Source organism: Talpa europaea, assembly GCF_964194135.1.
Source record: "Talpa europaea genome assembly, chromosome: 3".
Classification (NCBI taxonomy): Eukaryota; Metazoa; Chordata; class Mammalia; order Eulipotyphla; family Talpidae; genus Talpa; species Talpa europaea.
In genome coordinates, this window is record NC_140069.1 from 90,326,730 (window position 1) to 90,347,551 (window position 20,822).

General features: G+C 33.4%; 1 protein-coding gene across 5 annotated transcripts in view; it reads right to left on the minus strand.

Annotated features, from left to right (window-relative positions):
* The window catches only part of DGKB (diacylglycerol kinase beta), a gene marked incomplete at both ends in the record, with an annotated part of 589,868 nt that overhangs the window by 401,988 nt on the left and 167,058 nt on the right, over positions 1-20,822 (minus strand). For 3 of the 5 annotated variants that reach the window (XM_084230108.1, XM_084230107.1, XM_084230111.1), the window contains 2 exons: positions 5,277-5,393; positions 14,237-14,269. In XM_084230108.1, the coding sequence (XP_084086234.1) occupies positions 5,277-5,393; positions 14,237-14,269 (150 nt within the window). The remainder of the gene's footprint in view (positions 1-5,276; positions 5,394-14,236; positions 14,270-20,822) is intronic. The other 2 variants (XM_084230110.1, XM_084230109.1) reach the window with 1 other exon arrangement.

The following is a 20,822-nucleotide window of genomic DNA, read 5'->3' on the forward strand; positions in this document are numbered from 1 at the left end:
TACAACATGTATGTGTAAATGTATCCAATTTTTGCCCCTATACATCTTGTCTTTCATATCAGTTGCAATTAGGTTCTGCAGCATGTAACAAACAAAACACTCCTCAGATATATGTCAGCATACTTCTTTTGTTATGAAAATCATTAGTGGGACAATTGGTGAAATGTCAGTGGGTTCTAAGGATTAGGTAGCACTAATGTATTAATTTTATATTCAAGTCACTTACTCTTTTTTTGAACTGTATTTAATATTTAATAGTCTTCAACAAGATGAAATTCAAATTTTTAACTAATAAATAATTTCTAAATATTATCTAAAAAGTTATTTTGAAATTTGGATTGACATTCTAAACTAGTACACCAATTTAGAATGTCCAAGTGGGGTGATAAAAGTAAAAACACAAATACAGAAACATTCTGTTAGCCTAAAATTATTTGTTCTTGAATGTAAATACTTATATAGCAAAATTTGAAATAGTTTGAAGTGGTACAGTATATAAAACAGAAAAAAAGATGAGTTGCTCTGTTTGAAGGATGAAAAAACCCTTAACCTCTTCTAGATTCCAATCATTCACTGCCATGATTCAGGAATTTCTAGAGATCCTGGGCTTCTCAAAACAGTTTTTAAGAAACACTGGTATAGGAATATATAATTTGACAGAAAAAATATTGATGACAGGAGAACATGTTCAAGAAAGATTTTATAGTGAGTATGGCACTTGAAATTCTTTTGTAATTTAAATAGCCTAAGATTGGAGTTTGAAGAATGGTCATAAAACAGGTGTGAAAGGCACTCCAGAAGGAAACAGTTCATACCAGATTCTCCTTGACAAAGTATAGAGATAATAATATGAAATCTTATTTACTCACATAATATTGAGGACAGTTTCATTGAGTTGATATTAAAGAGTATATTAGAGTCAGACTTACTTAGGATCCCATTTCAATAACTCCTTTCTCTCTGAGTGACCTCATTTAATCTTATGTCTTTAAGTGCCATAACATGCCTTTCATTTCCTAATTCATATCTGTCTTCTCTCATTAGTTCTAGATTCACATATCTGCCTGTCATTGTCAAGTGACATAACATGTCATGTTATGTTACTTGACATTCCTTTTGGATGTCCAACAGCATCATAAATTTCTCTCCAAACCTTATTCACAGACATTTCTCCATAACAGTTAATGGCAACTCCATTACTTGAGATGAATGGGTCAACACCTTGGTGAGGTCTAATCTGGTCATCTTAAGCTCATAGAAAACGTTAGTTCTCAGCACTGACACTTGTTTTCTTACTCAGTCCCATTCCTCTTATATCATTTATAATCTCGTAATTATATGTCCAGAGACAGGGCCTTAGATTAAAGGTTGTTGTAATACTTGAATTATAGAGTAGTAATTTTGGATTTAGGGAGTTAAATGACAATGAAGAAATACTTACGAAAGCATCTTCAAAGTTGAGGATACCACGGTATCACACACACACACACATGCACACACACAAACACACACACCCAATAAAAGAAAGGGAAAGAAATATGTATACAAACACACTACAACTATATATAATCATATGTATGTATGTGTGTGTGTGTGTGTACGTATATATAATTCTGGTGATTATATGAATGAGATAGTATTACAAATAAAGACACTAGTGATAGGTAGAAATAGTTGTCACAGACAAGACTGCTTCAGTTTTAGGTATTTCAGTATAATGATCCCTTTTTGTCCTGCTACAAACTAGACTTTTCTCAAGTGATCTTTTATTTGGGGATTTTCCTCAAAGATTAATTAGAGACATGGTAACTTCAGCTTTATTCAGTTTAAACAATAGGTCTGTTTTTTGACTTATTTGTTCATAAATAGATTGCAATCTGTATTTTTACATTTCTTGCATGTTAAGAGATTGTAGTTTCACTTACATTTGATCATATGTGGTAAGTGTAAACCTATGGTATGAGCGATGACAAAGACAGAGTGCCTAACCACCTCTATTTGAAGTCCCGTAGGACTTGGGTTAATTAATGAGACTCATCCTAAGGTTATACATGATCTATTACTTCCTCTAATTAGAAATAATAATCCTGATCATTATGCTGGTTAGCTGGAAAGAAGTAAGATGAATGTGCTTAACTATGATTAATAGTCTTCTTTAAGCAGTGTAGATCTCTTCTGTCACTGAGTTATATGTAACTGGGCTGCAACTCAATGCTTTTTGATGATATATATTTTTTAAAACAGAAAAAAATTAGTTATCTGGCAGATCTTTTTGTCTTTCCTGATAAAGAACAATCACATTAGTATTTTTATATCATTTACCACAATATAAAATTACTATTTCCATTTTAGATGAAATAGCTGTTTAAGAATATATTATTTTATATTTTACAATTTCTCCAAAATTACATGAATACCTATATGTATCATATTTTAGTTCATTCCATGGAGTTGAAACAGACTATTGCACATGATTATATATCCCTTTTCTATTAAAAATGATGATAATGATTATGATAATATCTATTTACTCAATTTTTTTAAGGACTGATATCTATCCTTTGCTTACTGACTACCTGACACTTTTATATGCCAAAGAAAGTTAAGAAAAGCTATAATCTGATTAGAGAAATACAATTCATCCACAGAGAAAGTTAATCATCTTGTTTTTAATTTTAACATGACTAATTTAGTTGTATGTGGTTGAACATTTCAGATTCTTTTTGAATAAAAAGAAAATAGAATCTACATTGCTATGTATTTTAAAACCTGTAATACTCTACATGAAGTTTAATGATGGTTTTAATGTCTGGTTAAAACCAGGTATGATTATCCACATCTTAGGAAATTGAGACAAGAGAAGTTACATTTCTTATGCATACATGATTTTGAGCTCAAAATCTGCAACAATACAAAAGTATACAGAAAAAGGAAGTGGTCAAAAACTTACCATTTATATATACATGTATATGTTAGAGTTTGTTAACCAAGGAGATTGGGTATTTTAGGAATAAAAAACAAACACTAAGTCAGATGATCCTCATTCAAACCTTGGTGTTACCAGTGATTATGCAGTGGGATTACTTTACTTATGAACATCACTATACTCTTTTTTGACAATGACAGTAATAATAATGATGTTTATCTCACACATTTGCTGAGAGAATTATACAGGCTAGTATATATGTATGTATACAGACACACACACACACATATAATTGTTATCATAATATCTATCACAGGCTGTTTAACAAATGTTGCATGTTTCCCTTCCATAAGTATGTGCCTAGCCTATGTGAACTATACTTGAATTTCAAAATTAGGATTCCATTTCATTATATTTATTGCAGGAACCACAGTAACCAAAGAGTTAACTGAATCAGTATTTGCAATCAATGCATTAATATACGAATGTTGATTTTTCAATAAAATAATCATAGCACTTAAGTTTTTATTTTTGTTATCAAAATTGAGGATAGATTTCCTATTTGAAACTTTAAAATGAGATTGCTACCACACAGATGTGACAGCTAGAAAGCACAGATCCTAATACATTAGTTCGAAAATTAATTTGTATGCTCTTTAAACAATGTAATAATTTTATCGTTCAGAAATTCTTTTTTATATTTTTATTAAAAAAACATTAAAATTTTCTATTTGAGGGCCTTCCTGGTGGCACAAGGGGTTAAGTCTAAGCACGATCAAGCTATCAGCAGCTACTCAACATGAGTTCAATGCCCAGCCAGGGTGCTGACCCACATGGCTCAGCAGACCTCTCCTGTTTCACCCACTGCTCTCCTCAGCAGTGTATTTCAATAGATCTGCCTCTTCTGTACCCCACTCTATCTCTGGTGAATTCTCTCACCCCACACACCTCTGGCCTACACCCCAGTTCTTATATGCATAAATAAATAAAAATAAATATTTTTTAAAAAATTTCTATTTGTAACATATGTTTCTATTGGATCAAACAATGTGGTAACCTGTTTATTATTATTTAAACAATAATTATTAAATTTTCAATGAACTATTCAAAACAAAGAAAGCTAGACAATGACTGTATGCCCTAAACTATGACTAAATTAAGGACAATAATAAACATAATCCATAACATAAAAGAAAAAATATTAAATGAAAAAAATTGTGTATATTGTCTGCAAGCATGTGAAAAACTTTATCTCTATGTGTAAATGGTTGATAAGTTTTCCTGGAGAACATAAAACTTGAAGCATCTATTTAAAAAAAGAAATTGGAAATTGAGGTAGAGAGAATGTAGATAGACAAAAAAAAGAAAAAAAAAACTTGCAATTTTATAGATTAAGCCACCTCATTGACTGTTCTGTTGGGGTGAGAAGCAGCAGATATAAATATAATGCATTCTATCTATAAGACATCTTAAAAGCTAGATCAAAACACATCTAAATCTTGATATTAGAGATGTTAGGGAAAATACAGAGCTTTCCAAAGAACTAAACTGGGTTTATTTGCACTAGAAATATAGTTGGGGTTCCAATTTTTACTTAAAACTTTGGAAGTTAGGGGGCCTCCCCGATGGCGCAGTGGTTGAACGCTGGCTTGCGAAGCTGCCCGCAGCCTCTGCAACGCCAGTTCGATCCCCAGCCGCAGGGCAAGGGTCCCACATGGTGCGCAGACCTCTCCTGCAGCCCGCTGCTCCCCTCAGCAGTGTATTTTGTCCATCTGCCTGTTCTGCTCCCTGCTCTGGCTCTGGTGAATTCTCTCACCCTCCTGCGCTTCTGACTGTACCCAGTACTTACATAAATAAATCAATCTTTAAAAAAAAAAAAAACTTTGGAAGTTAGGGATAATTTATTAATATTCTTTATATGTATTATTCATTTAAAACAAAATATCCATATAAATATAGTTCATTTTATTCATTCTCAATGACATTGTTCTTATCACCAAATGACTCTTCCAAGAGATATATATGGAGAAAGTATAGAAATAAATGATACATATGTATACAGTAATGTATATTTAGTAATAATTTGCAAAATCTTCAAATTGACAAAGATCTCTTACAAGTTTGAATTTAAATGGAGATAATATCCTAAATGATAAATTTAATCACAATGTCACTCTGTCAATCAACTATAAAACTGACATCTGGATAAATTAATAAGATCTTTCTAAAGTCGTTTACTGAGCTAATCTTCATATTAAATAAATGTGTTGATAGCTGGACATATGCCTTTATAAGAGCCTAGAAGTAATGATTACAAAATCTATTAACATTTGAATTTCAAAAGAAATACCTGTAAACCTTGCCCATCCATGGTAACAGAGTTGGCTCTTTGCATTTTGTTCTTGTCAGTCACTTTGTTTGGCTGCTGAGAACCACCCTTTTCTTTTTTCACTGTCGTTAATCTTTCCTGTAAGGAAAAAAAAGAGATCTTTTATAAAAATGCTGTTTTACTGTTACTAGAAGGGGTAACATATAAAAGAATTTCAGGACTACAAACTTGAGCCCAAGTTTCTAAATTGAGTTTCTAGTGAATAATATGACAACTATTCCTTTCAAATGGCTCAACATATATGACAACTGTATGAGCAAAATATCACTTAAAGAACATGAAAAAAGGCAAATGGAATTGTCCCTATGCATTCAGGTACACCTCTACTCTAAGTTATTAAGGACCACTAAAGCTATTTATTTTCATAAACAATGGGACAACCAATAATATAGAATTAAAATTTGAAGAATCTGGTACTGAGCACTAAGAATGCTTACAAATTCATGCAATATTGGATTCCCGAATACAAGATGGACTCTTAAGTTACTATTTATAACAAGGACGGCATACATCTTAACACTCACATTCTATTCTTGTGAATCTGTTTTGTCAATATAATGGAAAATTTTCTTATAGTTGTCTGCTTTGTTTCAATTTCCTCTCCTCTTACTCTTTTCAACTCAACCCAATAAACTTTTTATCAACCTTGAAATCCACTAAATCAGCTTTTGTGAAAATCATCAATGACCTTCTCATTGAAATATCTAAGAACCAATCATGTTCTCAACTTTTAGGCAGCATTTGACAGATTTGACCTTTTCTTGAAAACTATCACTTTGTACCAAAGACACTTCTTTCCCATACCCCTCCGTTAGTCTCTGTAGTAGCTATCTCCTCCAGATTTACAATTGATAACACCTGATCTCTTCCTTGACCCTTTCATTTTCAATATTGATAAGTACTTCCTAGGTAACCTCATTTAATACCCACATTTTCAGTTTTAATTTTATAATGAAGACTTCTAAATTTATTTTCCCTGTTCAAATTTCTCCCTTGAACCTTAACTCCTACATGTAAACATCCCTTTCAATCTCTCAGCCAGAGTCTAAAATGATTATCAAGACTGTAATTTCCAAAACTAACTTATCTTTTTGCCTATATCTCCTGAAAATAAAAAACTGAGGGTTACTCAGAAATTATTATTTAGTTGAATAATATGTATATTATTATTACATAGTTGAAGCCACCATTATCTTTCCTGTCTGAACTCTTCTAACATCACCGTACACATCAAGCTGCTTCTATCTTTTCCTACCTCTGTCAATTCTCTGTATAAGTGCCATATTTATCCTTTCCCATAGGACTCCAGCTACAACCACCTCTTCTTCATTTTTTCATACAATCACATCCCTTTGTCACAAGTTTTATGTTCTTTTTATCATCCTGGGCTCTTTCAATAATTTGCTCTACTGAAAAATTCTCTGTTTACTGACTATCTATTCTCTCAATACTTCAGCTTTGCAGTCAAATGTTCGACAGGCTTCTCTATTCCCTTTAGCATATATATATATAATGTATATATCTATATATAAATATATATAACGATATATGTGATATATATATATAACTGTGTCTATAGATATTTAAGGTTATAATGCATAGAAAAGGTGGATGAACAAGATGTGGAGATGTGGTCTGGAGTCAGAAAGTCTGAGTTGAATCCCATTTCTATTAATATAATATATATTAATATAAGTATTAATATACATTTTATATAACTTTAAGAGGCCTTACTCAAAATGGAGAGAGTAATAACTACTTCTCCCTTGTATAAGATTTAAAGAAAAAATTTAAAATTCTACCAGTATACCTATATTGAGTTATACTCAATAAATTGAAGTTATTATGAATAAGGTAAAATAGGTATGGTTCTCTTAATACTATCATTATGTGAAGCTTTTAATATATTTGTTATACAAAAAAATCAAATTGTTATATTCTTTCTGATAATGCTAGATTTCAAAATAAAATATCACCCATTGAAAACTCAATTTTGAGTTTTAGAATTTGCTTTGTTACTATAAAGCAGCATGTTTCCAAATATATACATTTAGAAATATATATATATATATGAAAAAATCCCGATATATTAGGTATATTTTTAATAAGTAAAGTCCATGTTTATATTTAGTAATCCACAGGTTGTATTAAGAGTTCAAATATATAATACTGTTGGTGGTGAGTATGAATATAACATCTTTCTGGAATGCCAAATACATATAAGTAAACCTGGAAACAATATTCTATAAAAAATTTGAAATGTGAGAGGTATACTTTATCATATTTACTTGTGTTGCCATACTTACATACTTTCTATACTGCCATTAATCCAATAGTTGTTAACTAGTATTTAATTCTTTAAAATGCTTGGGTTACAAGATTTACATAAAAGTTACATTGGTTAGTCACAATGGAAGTGAGCATTTGTGACCAGTCTACTATATATGTACTACTGGACATTTGAGACATGTGTAGGGCCTCTCTGGTGCCTCAGGAGTTAAATCTCAGCACTATCACTGCTATGGCCTGAGTACAATCCCCTGCCAGGGAGCTGACCCACAAGGCACAGCAGACCTCTCCTGTCTCACCCGCTGCTCCTTTAGCAGTGAGTTTGAGTAGAACTATCTGTTCTACTCCCCACTCTGTCTCTGGTGAATCTTCTCACCTCCCCACCCCCACCTCTGCCCTACATCCCAATTTGTCTCTGCAAAAAAATAAACAACAACAAAAAAAGACATGTGTGTGTGCATCTGTCAAGAGTAACCAAATCATCTTATTAGTATTATTTTAGTCTTGGGTATGCATATAGGTAGGGACACTCCTGTGTATTAAGAATCTCCAATGAGCAGATAGCAGCAGATTAAGTGGCTTCATGTCTCTCCAGAGAGTCACCGCTCTGAGTAAACTGTGGTATAGATGAAACATATGCTGCTTTATAGTAACAAAGAAAATTCTAAAACTCAAAATTGAGTTTTCAATGGGTGATATTTTATTTTGAAACCTAGCATTATCAGAAAGAATATAACAATTTAAGACTCTTCAGTATATGTAAATTTCATCATATAATCTAGAAAGTATTAAAATAGTAAACTTTTATTTAAACACACACATCAATTCAAAAGTTGGGGAGATACACACCCATTTAATTTTCTCCAGAGATGTCTTATGTTTATTTATGTTTATTTCTATCTTGCATTTTTCTATTTAAGCTGCATGAGCTAACAGGAGGCTAGCTGGACACTTTTCCTTATCTCCATTGAGAAAAATCTGTACTTCTTCCTATACTAAATGAGGGTTAGGAAGGAAGAAGCAATTGCATTCTTGAACATCTGTCCACAAAAATTTCACCCGTCTGTTTTGAGAATTTATTAACCTTGACTGGCGGACTGTTTTATGATATTTAAGAGAATTACTCTCAATGGTGATGTTATTGAAAAATTTCAGGAAGAACACACCAAACGTATTTTACATCATTATTGAGAATGAAATTACTCTCTGATAATAGGGGGCAATGCCCAACACTTGATCTTCAGGGTTTTTTTTTTTAAGTTTTTGGGCTCTAAACCACATTGTACATTCCTTGTTATAATTAAGGCAACTTTTGTTCTGCCAGATAAATTATCCCAGATACAAAAAAGAGTTGGAAAATTATTGTTGTAATCAATAGAAATGATTGAAATGTTGAAAAGAGCTACTCTAGCCAAGAAATAATCATGAAAGAATATAGAGCCTATAACTACAAAATATAAAATAGTTATTGATATTTCAGCATTTTCAAATATCAACCACTTGTGTTTGCTATGCAGACATTTTAAAGATAGAATTCAATGTTTTGTGAACCTTAGCCTCCACAAGTAGCACAACAGATCTTATCTAGGGAATATATTGTATTAAAATTCCAAAAGAATAATCACCGTAATAAACACAGAAGAAAAGCCAAAAAGACAATTCATAGAAAACAGAAAGATGAAATAAATGAAATAAAAAGACATCACTTTAAATATGTGCTCTAAAGAAATGATTTCTATATCATGCTGCTTCTCAGAGGTATTGTATATCTCTGAAAACTGCTTTCAAAAATGAATGCATACCACAATATTTAAACCTGCTGTTATTGATCACTTACAAACTATAAGCAGCAAGTGATGATTGCCTCAGCCACAGGGTTTTCTTCTTTTTGTCCAATCCCAGCATGAGAGACAGGTAACAGCAAAGCACCTCAATTGGTGCAGAGCCACAAAGAGGGTGTTTTGCTGCCAACTGTCTCCTGCACTGGAATCCTGGACCTGGCTTTCTCCACTAGAGTGACTCGCTGGGATAGAGACAACCCTTTTTGCCACTTGATCTATGCCACAGAAACTTCCCAGAAAGCCTAAAAATTTAACCAAATGTAACAGATATGTATTTACCACATAAAATATTTCCCTGAAGCAGAGATATTACCAAATTTAACATGGCTTATACTGTTTAAGGGCTTTGAGAAACCAATTTACTGATGCTACAAAGCCATGCCTTTGACTGTTGTGGGGTCTGAACATATTTCTAACTGAGTAAGACTAAATCATTTCAAAAATGGTAGACTCTAAATTTACAAGGAAGCCTTTAAAATTGCAGCAAAATTTATTCTTGCTGAGTAACAAGGTAAGTTGAGCTTAAGAAATATTTTATAAAGTTTTAAATAAATTACAATACATGTTATATTGGGCCACCCTGGTGGCACAAGGTGTTAAGCACAGCACTGTGAATCTCTCCACAGCCTCGGCAACACGAGTTCGGTAGAGGGCGGCCAGTGAACTACCCACATGGCACAGCAGACCTCTCCTGTCTCCTACTGGTCCCCTCAGCAGTGTATTTCAGTCAGTTTGCCTGTTCTGTTCCCCACTCCTGTTTCTGGTGAATCCTCTCACCCCCTGCACCTCAGGCCTGTAGCCCAGTTCTTATGTGCATAAATAAATACATCTTTAAAAAAATACATGTTATATTATGAGATTTCCATTTCTTTTTTAATTTGGCTAAATAAATACCCTTTTTAAACAAAAATAACTTTGGGCAAAGGCAAAAGTATGGGGTTGGGTGTGGAATCAATTTTCTTTTCTACTTGGGCAAGTTATTAACTATCTCTAAATCACCTTATAATTCATCTATAAAATGAGAAAATTCATGTGATGACAAATTGAGAAAAAGCAGAAAAAAAGCACTTGCATAAAATAGGCACTCATAAATGGTAGTCATTTTTAAATATAAATAATGAATAACAAGCAGAATTCTTTAAAAAAAGGATATTAAATTTTTCAGTTAAGTTTATCACAGGTGTGCTGTTGGTGTGGTAGGAATTAATGACAGGTGCTACGAAAAAATTTATTTACTTTATAGTACTTTATCCACTCACTCACCATACTCGGATATAATTTTTGTGATCTGGGCAGAGTACTTAGGGAGAGATGAGAGGCTGAATATTAATATAACAGAATATAAATATAGTCTGTCTTTAATTTTAGGCAGAATTAAGACTAATATTAAAGTGCCTGAATTTGTCACATATCATGCAAACGTGAAGGTACAATTTGCAACTCAATTCACAAGGCCTGTTTCCCATGATGCTCATAATTCTCTTAGGATAATTTCATAGTGGATCTAAAACACATATACAATTTCTGTTTAAGAATTCCTCATCAGGGGCCTCCCCGGTGGCACAAGGGGTTAAGACACAACCTATGAAGCTGTGCAAAGCCACTGCAGCATGAGTTTGATTCCCCAGCCGGCCAGGGAGATGACCCACATGGCGCAGCAGACTTCTCCTGACTTGCCCCGTTTCTCCCCTCAGCAGTGTATTTCAGTCAGTCTGCCTGTTCTGCTCCCCACTCTGTCTCTGGTGAATCCTCTCACCCCTTCCCCCGGCATCTCTGGCCTGTACCCTAGTTCTTATATGCATAAATAAATAAATAAATAAATATTTTTTTAAGAAGAGAGAGAATTCCTAATCAGAGGAAATTAAATTTAAGAATGAGAGGGTCTATACCCAAATTATTTAATTTAGTATATGCACTAGTATATAACTATGATAAAATAAAATTGTGTGTACATGTATAGATGTGAATTTCACTTATGCTTCATTGTCCTTGGCAGTCATACACATAACTAAGGAAAGCTGAAGTTTAAGCATGAGAAGGCAGCCCTGCTTTATGCTCATACCAATCATCTCTTTCTACCAGTTAAGTTAAATGTTCAAATCACACATTGACTCCCCTGCAATCATCAATGTGTTTAACTCAATTTCTAGTAGAATTTATCTTGTTATTTTAAGTATTGTAAATTACTATTCAATAATTGCATTCTAATATAAAATGAAAGAATAGTTTCCATGAAAAATAATTTGCATGCTTTGGGAAGGTTTTGTGTGTGTGGAATGGTTAATTAAAGTTTGAAGACAACTATGAACCTTCTGGGTATTAATAATTAAAATGAGAGGTTTTCTTTCTTATTCTCAAATTAACCTCACAAATTTCCTTAACTTATTTGTATGCTTTAAAACAATTGAAACTGCGTATGGCAGATGCTAACACTTTAATAAATGCAAGAAAGGCTATTTACCATATCTAAGTATTATTGTTGTCCTCTTAGAAAAGGCCTTAATCCTGCAAAAATGCAGTCACTGAAAATGCATTTACATATTTAACTATCTTTTTTTTTTATTTATTTATACAAGCACTGGGTATACTCAGAAGCACGGGAGGGTGAGAGAATTCACCAGAGCCAGAGCAGGGAACAGAACAGGCAGAATGACAAAATACACTGTTGAGGGGAGCAGCGGGCGCGAGAGGTTTGCGTGCCATGTGGGACCCTCGCCAGCAGCCAGGGATTGAACTGGCACTGCAGAGGCTACAGGCAGCTTCGCAGCCCAGCGCTCAACCACTGCGCCACCAGGGGAGGCCCTTAACTATCATGTTTTAAGTTATGTATGTACCTTTCTGTAAGTTCCACCATATATACTTTTACACTTTTAACTGCATTTTTCATTAGTTAATGAATAACTTTTGCTGATAGTGGAACATAAGACTGTTCTTTTTTAAGATTTATTTTTATATATTTATGCATACAAGAAATGGAGTGGAGTCAAGAGGTGCAGTGGGGTGAGAGGATTCACCAGAGACAAAGTAGGGAGCAGAACAGGAGGATCTACTGAAATACACTGCTGAATGGAGCATCCGGAGAGAAAGGAGAAGTCTGATGCACCATGTGGGTTAGCTCCCTGACCTGGGGTTGAACTCATGCTGCAGTGCCTGGCAATTGCTTGATAGCACGGACACTAAACCCTGGGCCACCAGGGAGGCCCATAACATAAGGTTATGTGTGTGTGTGTGTGTGTGTGTGTGTATTCACACACTCATGTCTCTATCCATATGCAGACTAAGGAAATCTTTACACCAACATAGTTGAAAACTCTTAGTGACTTCAGAGGACAGTAGAAAGTTTAAGTTAAATTATATCAATATATATTGCTAGGGAAAAAAAAACAGTAAAAAGACAAAAATATGTTAACAAATGAAAACAAGCATATTATGAAAAATGGTCATTTTGGTTTACTTAGTCTATATGATGGAAATTGCATGTTAAATATAGGAGAGCTTTGGAGATTACTAAATCTAAGGAAAAAAACTAAATCTCAAAAACGGTGCCTATGTTCTTCTGGTCTATGATAGGGGCTACAAATTAACTCAAGGCCCTGAACTCAACTAACACTTAAATAATTAGACTGAATGATTAAATTTCCAGAAACTGTTGTCACTTGAGTGTATAATTTAACATCTCTTCTTATAATAGTTATGATAACAATGATATCAACTAATGTAAAGAATATAAAAACAATTTAGTATTTCTCTTAGATCAGATACATTGTATTTGGGAAGTAGATGGGGGATGAGTAAGGGTGGTTTGGTAGAGGAAAAAAATAATAGGCCAAAAAAAAAAAAACATTATATTTCAAGCATATCTCCAAGTACACTTTCAAGTATAACTCATGTAACAAATGGAAATTTCTAAAAATGTCAATGAAGCAGTTCTATTCTGATTAGAAAAATTTTATTGAGGTGGAGTACATATGTTACATTTTTGTACATTTTTTTATTTTCTAAATAAATCCACATTCTTACATGGATAATAAAAAAATAGTATTTTTCTTTCCCAAGCAAGCAGATCTGAATTATGTTTTAGGGGGAGAGTGCCATGGGAAGAGTACTCTTCAGAGATTAAAAACAACTGAATAGGATACCTTCCCAGAACAAGGTGGAGACTTTGTTTGATTAATGCAAAGCTAACACTTTAATGAAAATAAATGCTATGTCAAGTCCTGCATTGACTTTCAAAATAAGTCATTTTATTTTGAATGAAATATGTGATAAATCTGAACAAAATCTGTGACAATATTTTATTCTAATGACTTTTTATGCAACATCATATGTTAAATGATTAATGCAGATACACGCTTTTTAAAGTGATGGGCACTTTAGACTGAGGAAGAGTTTCTCAATCTACTATGAATGAAGCTACATTTTAATATCTAGGGGATAGAACTGTTTGGGTTTTTTGCAAGGTATTAATATTTACCCTGACAAATAGGTAAGACATTGTCCTTCGACACTAGCCAAAACTCTTTCAAATAACCTGTATTTTCCCTATATACTTTACTTCACATCATTTTTGCTTTTTCTAATGCTTATCACACATATAGATCAGAAATGCTTCAAATCTATTATAATAGCCCATCATGAAAACCTGAATATCTGTAAATCCAAATATCAGAATATGAGAAAAAGTACACAAATTCATTTTAGTAGGTCACGAAGATATCCCAAAATTGTGTTTATAACAATATAAGATGCATAATGACCTGTAATTACAAGTGTGAAAATTTGCTTACGCACCTCAGAGACTGAAACTCCTGAAGTGGGCAGAGTCTGTTGAAAAGAGAAAAATTGATATTAAAGCTGAAAAAAAGACAAACTGAAAACAAATACCCAAGAAGGTTCTTATATCACTATAGTCCTGTGAAATAAGTGAATAAATTACAAAGGTGTTTGCTTTCATACTTTTTCTTATTTTCATTAAATAAATTAATATTTGTTACAAAATAAGAAATGCTATAATGCAGGGTTAGTTCTAGAATTACTTATGCAAAATACAATTTTGTCCACCCAAAGTATCAACATCCCTGTTGCAGCAGCAGTGACCTCTCTGCAACAACAGTGTGTATTACACCCGTGTATCACTCATAAACTATTCCAGTCATGTTTTAAATTGCTTGTTCACCCAGCCCACTGTTCCATTGTACAACTAACTCATCCTAAAAAAACACTCAGTGTCTTTTTGATATAAACATTGCTATGGTGTTGCTTTCATTTTGTGATACTCTGGAAAATAAAGAAAAAAATCCTAATATCACTAAAAAATATAATTAAGTAGTAGCAAGATTTTACTTGAATGTCATCTTTTTAAAAAGATGAGGCTAAATACATGGTAAGCTGATCTTCATGACAAAGCATCTACCTTCAGTTATCCAAGATAACTGATATCCAGTTTTCCAAGTCACTTTGGGAAGGTTATTGGTTTTTGACAAGAAACAGATAAAAGGTGACAGAATTTCAAAAGCATTTGTTCTATGAGGCTTAGAACGTAAAACACAAATTTGCAAAAATTGTTGACAAATCACAGATAAAACTAGACAAAGATTGCCTACAGTCAAGAGCAAGAAGTACAGGTAAAATGGGGGAGCTAGGAGTTCCCCAACATTCGTGTATCTCTGAGAAGAAGGGAGCAGCATGGATGTTTCCTCCCCAGATCACAGTTAGGTGGAACCAACAAATGTCTGAAAAAAACTGGTACCGCAAATATTAGTTTATTTCCTTTCCCAGTAGAACTTCACGAAGGCAGGACGAATCAAAAGAATAGTCACATCAAAGATAAAGCATCAGAATTCTTCAGAGCTGCTCAGCATAGGAATGGAATAGAAGGATTCAATACACCCAAAAGTGGAACAGAATGAGAAGATTTTTTTTAAAGAATTATTTGTTTGTTTGTTTATACATAAAATCACTGGGTACAGTCAGAAGCTCGGGAGGGTGAGAGAATTCACCAGAGCCAGAGCGGGGAGCAGAGCAGGCAGAAAGACCAAAGTACACTGATGAGGGGAGCAGCAGGCGGCAGGAGAGGTCTGCGCGCCATGTGGGACCCTCCTCCGGTGGCCAGGGAGCAGCTGGGGATCGAACCGGAGCCGCATAGGCTGCGGGCAGCTTCGCAACCCAGCGCTCAACCACTGCGCCACCGGGGAGGCCCTGAATGATAAGATTTGGAGGACAGCACAAGCGAAAACTAACATCTTCAGAATACAACTTCACTTATAAGATATTTTCATAATTGAGTAAAAAATACTGTAGCTGAAGATGTTTAATTGAAAGAAGTGATGAAGGATAAGCTGGGTCAAATTGACAGGAGAATTCCATGGAAGTATCTGCTGTTTCAGACAGACTGACAATGAGTTTGGTAGAGCCTATTGAAAGTATGATCCTTGACTTCTGAATTTAATTCTGTCTATGTAACAGCTAAGGCACCAGGTGGTGAAGAAAGTCTTTGTTTGAGTTTCAATCCTGGATCAGTCCAAAGCTTTTTGTCAGCATTATTATGTTTCTTTCCCAGTTCCTGGTTGAAGCTCAGATCTGAATAAAAATTTCAAACTAGATTAAGCACTTTATCCTATGTTCTTTATTCCATTCTAAATCTTAGACTCAGAAATGTCTCAAACTACAACACTAAGATGACCATCAACCAGTCTGCTAGATCTTCTAGGTTAGTCACAGATGTCCACTGACTTGAGAAGAATCTATGCTCACTGCACATACATCTGTATAGAAAAAGGAACTAGAAACACAAGTGCAATTATTATAGCTATCAAATTAGAATAATAACCAAGAACAAAACGAAAACCTCAAATAGAACCTGTCCATCCCACCACTACCACCAAAGAAAAGTAAAACCAAAAGGGCCTCCCCTGGTGGCACAGCGGTTGAGCGCTGGGCTGTGAAGCTGGCCGCAGCCTCTGCAGCGCCGGTTCAATCAATGGCTGCGGGCGAGGGTCCCACATGGCGCACAGACCTCTCCTGCCGCCCGCTGCTCCCCTCAGCAGTGTGTTTCGTCAGTCTGCCTGTTCTGTTCCCCGCTCTGGCTCTGGTGAATTCTCTCACCCTCCCGCGTTTCTGACTGTACCCAGCTTGCATAAATAAATAAATAAATAAATAAATCTTTAAAAAAAATAAACGAAAACCAGCTAAAGATATTCTTTAAGATAACTGCAAGCATTTGAAAGTAAACAGAATAACAATTGACATTATGAAATTACTGCTAAATTCTATGTGTAATAATATATTATAATTATATAGATATTATCCTTAATCTGAAGATGTCAGCTGAAGAATTTGAGGATATAGTGTCATACTGTTTCAACTTACTTTTTAAAATGTTCCATTTAGGATCAAGAAGATGTGGTACATATATACCATGGAAAAAAGATAAACACATGCAATTTGCAGCAACATGGATGGCGCTGGAAGGGATCATGCTCAGCGAAATAAGCCAGAAAGAAAAAGAAAAATACCGGATGGTCTCACTCATAGCAGGAATCTAGAAAACTTAAATAAGGGACCAGGAAAATGAAAAACTATAAGAAAGTGAAAATCAAAATCAACAAAAAACTATGAACCAGAGACACTCTTTGGGGGGCGGGGGGGCAGGAGGGGAGGGATTGGGGTCAGAATGGGGGGGTTGCAATTGTATGGGGAATATAAAAATAAAATGTATTATTTAAAAAAAAAGAATAAAAATAAAATAAAATGTTCCACTTAATAAAACACATCATTTGTGTATTGATGCAAATATGTACATATGCTCAAAATAAAAACATGATTATATATTATGTATATATATATATACATGTATATCTATACACACATACACACATATGTATGTGTGTAATATGATGGCAAAACAATAATTACTGACTCTAGGTTGGAGATGTATTGGATTCACGTGGCTCAGTGGCACAAAGGGTAAATATTATACCAAATGGTATAAAGAAAATTCTATTTTAAAGTCTCCTCCACCCATGAAAAAATACATTGAGATAAAATTGAACACTGACCATCAATTTACACAATTTGTGTAGAGAATTGGTAACTGATGGATACTCATGTTTGCAGGTTTTTTCTTTATTAATTCAGGACAATGGGGATATGGGTTATCTTCTTACAGTGAAGTTGTCAAAGAGGCAATCAGATAAAGAAAGGAAAGAAACAGTAGAGATTTTATCACTACATCTCAAATAGTGGGAAAGAAGTTGACTAAGAATGGGTAATAAGATCAAGCAAAATCGAGGAATCAGCTGGAACTACATGTTGTAAATATATAAGAGAGAAAGCCACCAGCTCTGAGAATTTTCTCCAGCAACACTCAGTTGTCTGAGAAAGAAGACACTAAAAATTCACACCAAGACTAAAGGTGATGAAAACAATATGTGTACAAGCTCATTTACAATGATATATGAGATGTGGCATACAAGATGTATAGGCAAAGTGTATGTTAAATTAGCACTCCCTCCTAGCCTATCCCTAACTTACTATGGTAAGAAAACCATGCTATCTAGGTAAATTAAAAAGAAGTAACTTGTAGAAAACAAGTTTAGATATATTTTATATCAACTTTTTATATCAGCTTTCAGATATACAATTTTACTCCTCTTTTTAAACATCAAGAATGAGCAGAGTAAATGTTTCAGTTTTTAGAAAATTATGAGTTTAAAACCCTAAATGTAATATATTTTTAATCAGAATTAACATAGGAGCTGTATATTTTTATTTAATAAAATGTGAGGTGTGACTACAGAGGAATGTGATTGATTCTATTTAATCAGTATCACTTTAATATTAAATAGAATGCACAGTGCAGATAATTAGTTTAAAAGATGCATTTGCCTTCAGGGCTCTTATTAAGTTCAAACTAATATCAAAGAAATTTTAAAAATCCTATTATTCTTAAGTATTGAGATATCTCTTGTCTTCATATTTTCTAACATGTAATCATTTTAAATTGACAATTTAATCCAAATTGTCATAGGATAAAGAAAAATCTTTGGTGGAGAGATTATAGGAGGCTTCACTTAGTTAAAACTTTAATAAAAGCACAGTATTCATATTAAAATAGTCATCAGTTATTTCAATACTACAGTAAAGTTGATACAATCATACCTTATGCCTATAAAGAATGTTTATATTTTTGATTCACCCCCGTGTTTATTGTTTCATTCAATCCTCAATATTAAAATAAAATGGACCAACTTTCAGGTTGGGAAACAAAAACTCAGAAAAGCAAATATGACTTGCTCCAGAAAATTGCTAGTGACAGATTTCATACACATTGCTCCTCGATCCTAAGCCCCATTTATTCAAATAACAGCAGGTCCAGCAAAATATTCTTTGTAAGTTTCTTCTTATAGTTACGTCTCTATTGTTCAAGTGATCGAAAATCAAATTATTTTAAAATGCTGATAAACACTGCAAACTATTTAGAAACAAAATGTAATTATGTTTTGTCTGACAAAACTGGCTTGAATATCAATATTGATAATATAACCCAGTAATTTTCAGTGGAGTGGTAGCTAAATAAGATTATTTTACATACCTTTTTTTCTTTGTATACAATTGGATATTTATAGCATCAAAAAGAAGAGAAAAAAGCAAGTTTTGAAAAACAACAGTTGTTTTTCTAAAATAGTATACTGTCTTGGCCTAAGAGGTGAAGTTGCTCTTCCCTCACACACAAAAATAAAATGTATCAATGGCATTTTGAGAATTTAAATCCTGAACAAGTTTGGATATGATATCTTACATTCCTGCTTCATAATTTTTTTAACATTCTATGATTTTGCAGGTCTTAAAGTATTTATTCTCACACATGTGAACATAATATACATTTTAAAAGGAAGTGAGATAGAAATTATTTTTATACTAGCCTTTTATAATCAAAGGCTATTTCAATATATGGAATGTATGTCAATTAGAAGAGTCACGAATTGTTTTTTTCTTTCCTGTGACAACTTTGCCATATTAATCAAAATGTAACATTTGACAATAAAATGTCTTGGAAGACACATATCTAGTAATCTTTCCAGATTTCAGAACCCACTTGAACCAGATTTTTAAGTTTACACAAACATAAATATAATGATAATCTTTTTAAATGATAATCTTTAAATGATAATCTTTTTAAATAACCTTTTAAAATCTTTTCACTATCTGTAAAATTGTAAAACACAAAAAAGTTCTATTCTTAACTTTGTAAATGTGATTGTCAATGTATATTTTCAGAGTTTTATTCAGGAGATAATGAAGAGAAGGGAGTGTGAGGTTTCTGTTCAACAAATCCCTCAATAGGTGGGCATGTCTGTGTCTAAAAAGGAAACACACTGAAGCAAGAGGGCAATACACTTGGTACAATGGGCATTTGGAAAGGAAAGGGACATTAAATATTTCCAATAACAATATTAAAAATGTTCCTTTTTGAAACAATCAAATCATTTCAAACATAGATTTTTACATATAAAAACAACTAACCATACAACTGATGTTACTGTTACTGCATTGCTTACTTAATTAACCAGTGAAACAAAACCATTATAAAAATGTTATCCAGCTTGGTTAGGTCTCATAAAATTATCATGGTTAATAAAGTGTTCTCCAATTTCTTTTTAGCTGTGATCTACAATAGGAATGTTTACATATTTACATACTTGTGAAATAATTATACAGAAACCAAATAATATGCATGCCCTACTTTCTAATCTATTCTATTCCATTTTTCTCTTCACTTCTATTCTTTAACACTTTATTTTTTTTCTTTACATTCCTTATTTAAAAGCTAGTCTATATCCTCTAAGCTGATTTCATGCCTAAAGTAGTAGAGAAGACTACAGCATGAAATGAAAAAATAGGTTTAGAGCATGGGATTTTGAGGATGTCATGTAACTTTAGATGAATTTAATCTCTCTAAGCTTCCCTCTCCTCACATATACAGGGGAAATACAACTGGACCTACCCTAAGGATTCAAAGTGTATCCATCAAATTTAAATTATCAATAATGTAATTTTATCAACGTCAGACACCCAAAACCCCCTAGTTTCCACAGCCTGTTTTAAATAGTAACAAGAAAGAACTGATTGCATTTTCTTCATCCAAAACCATTTCTCATGCTAATAAGTAGACCAGGACCCAATAGATTTTTTTATTTTGTTTGGTCAAGGCTATCAGGTGAGAGGGATAGGGAAAAGCAAAAGGAAGAGAACAGATCAAAGAGAAAATGTCATGGAGGAAAAGGGAGAGCAAGAAAGAGATTTAGAAGAAGAGTAAAATTCCCCTGCTATTCTCGGTCTTAGATACTAACCTTTTCAAAGTGTAAGCAAAGAAAAT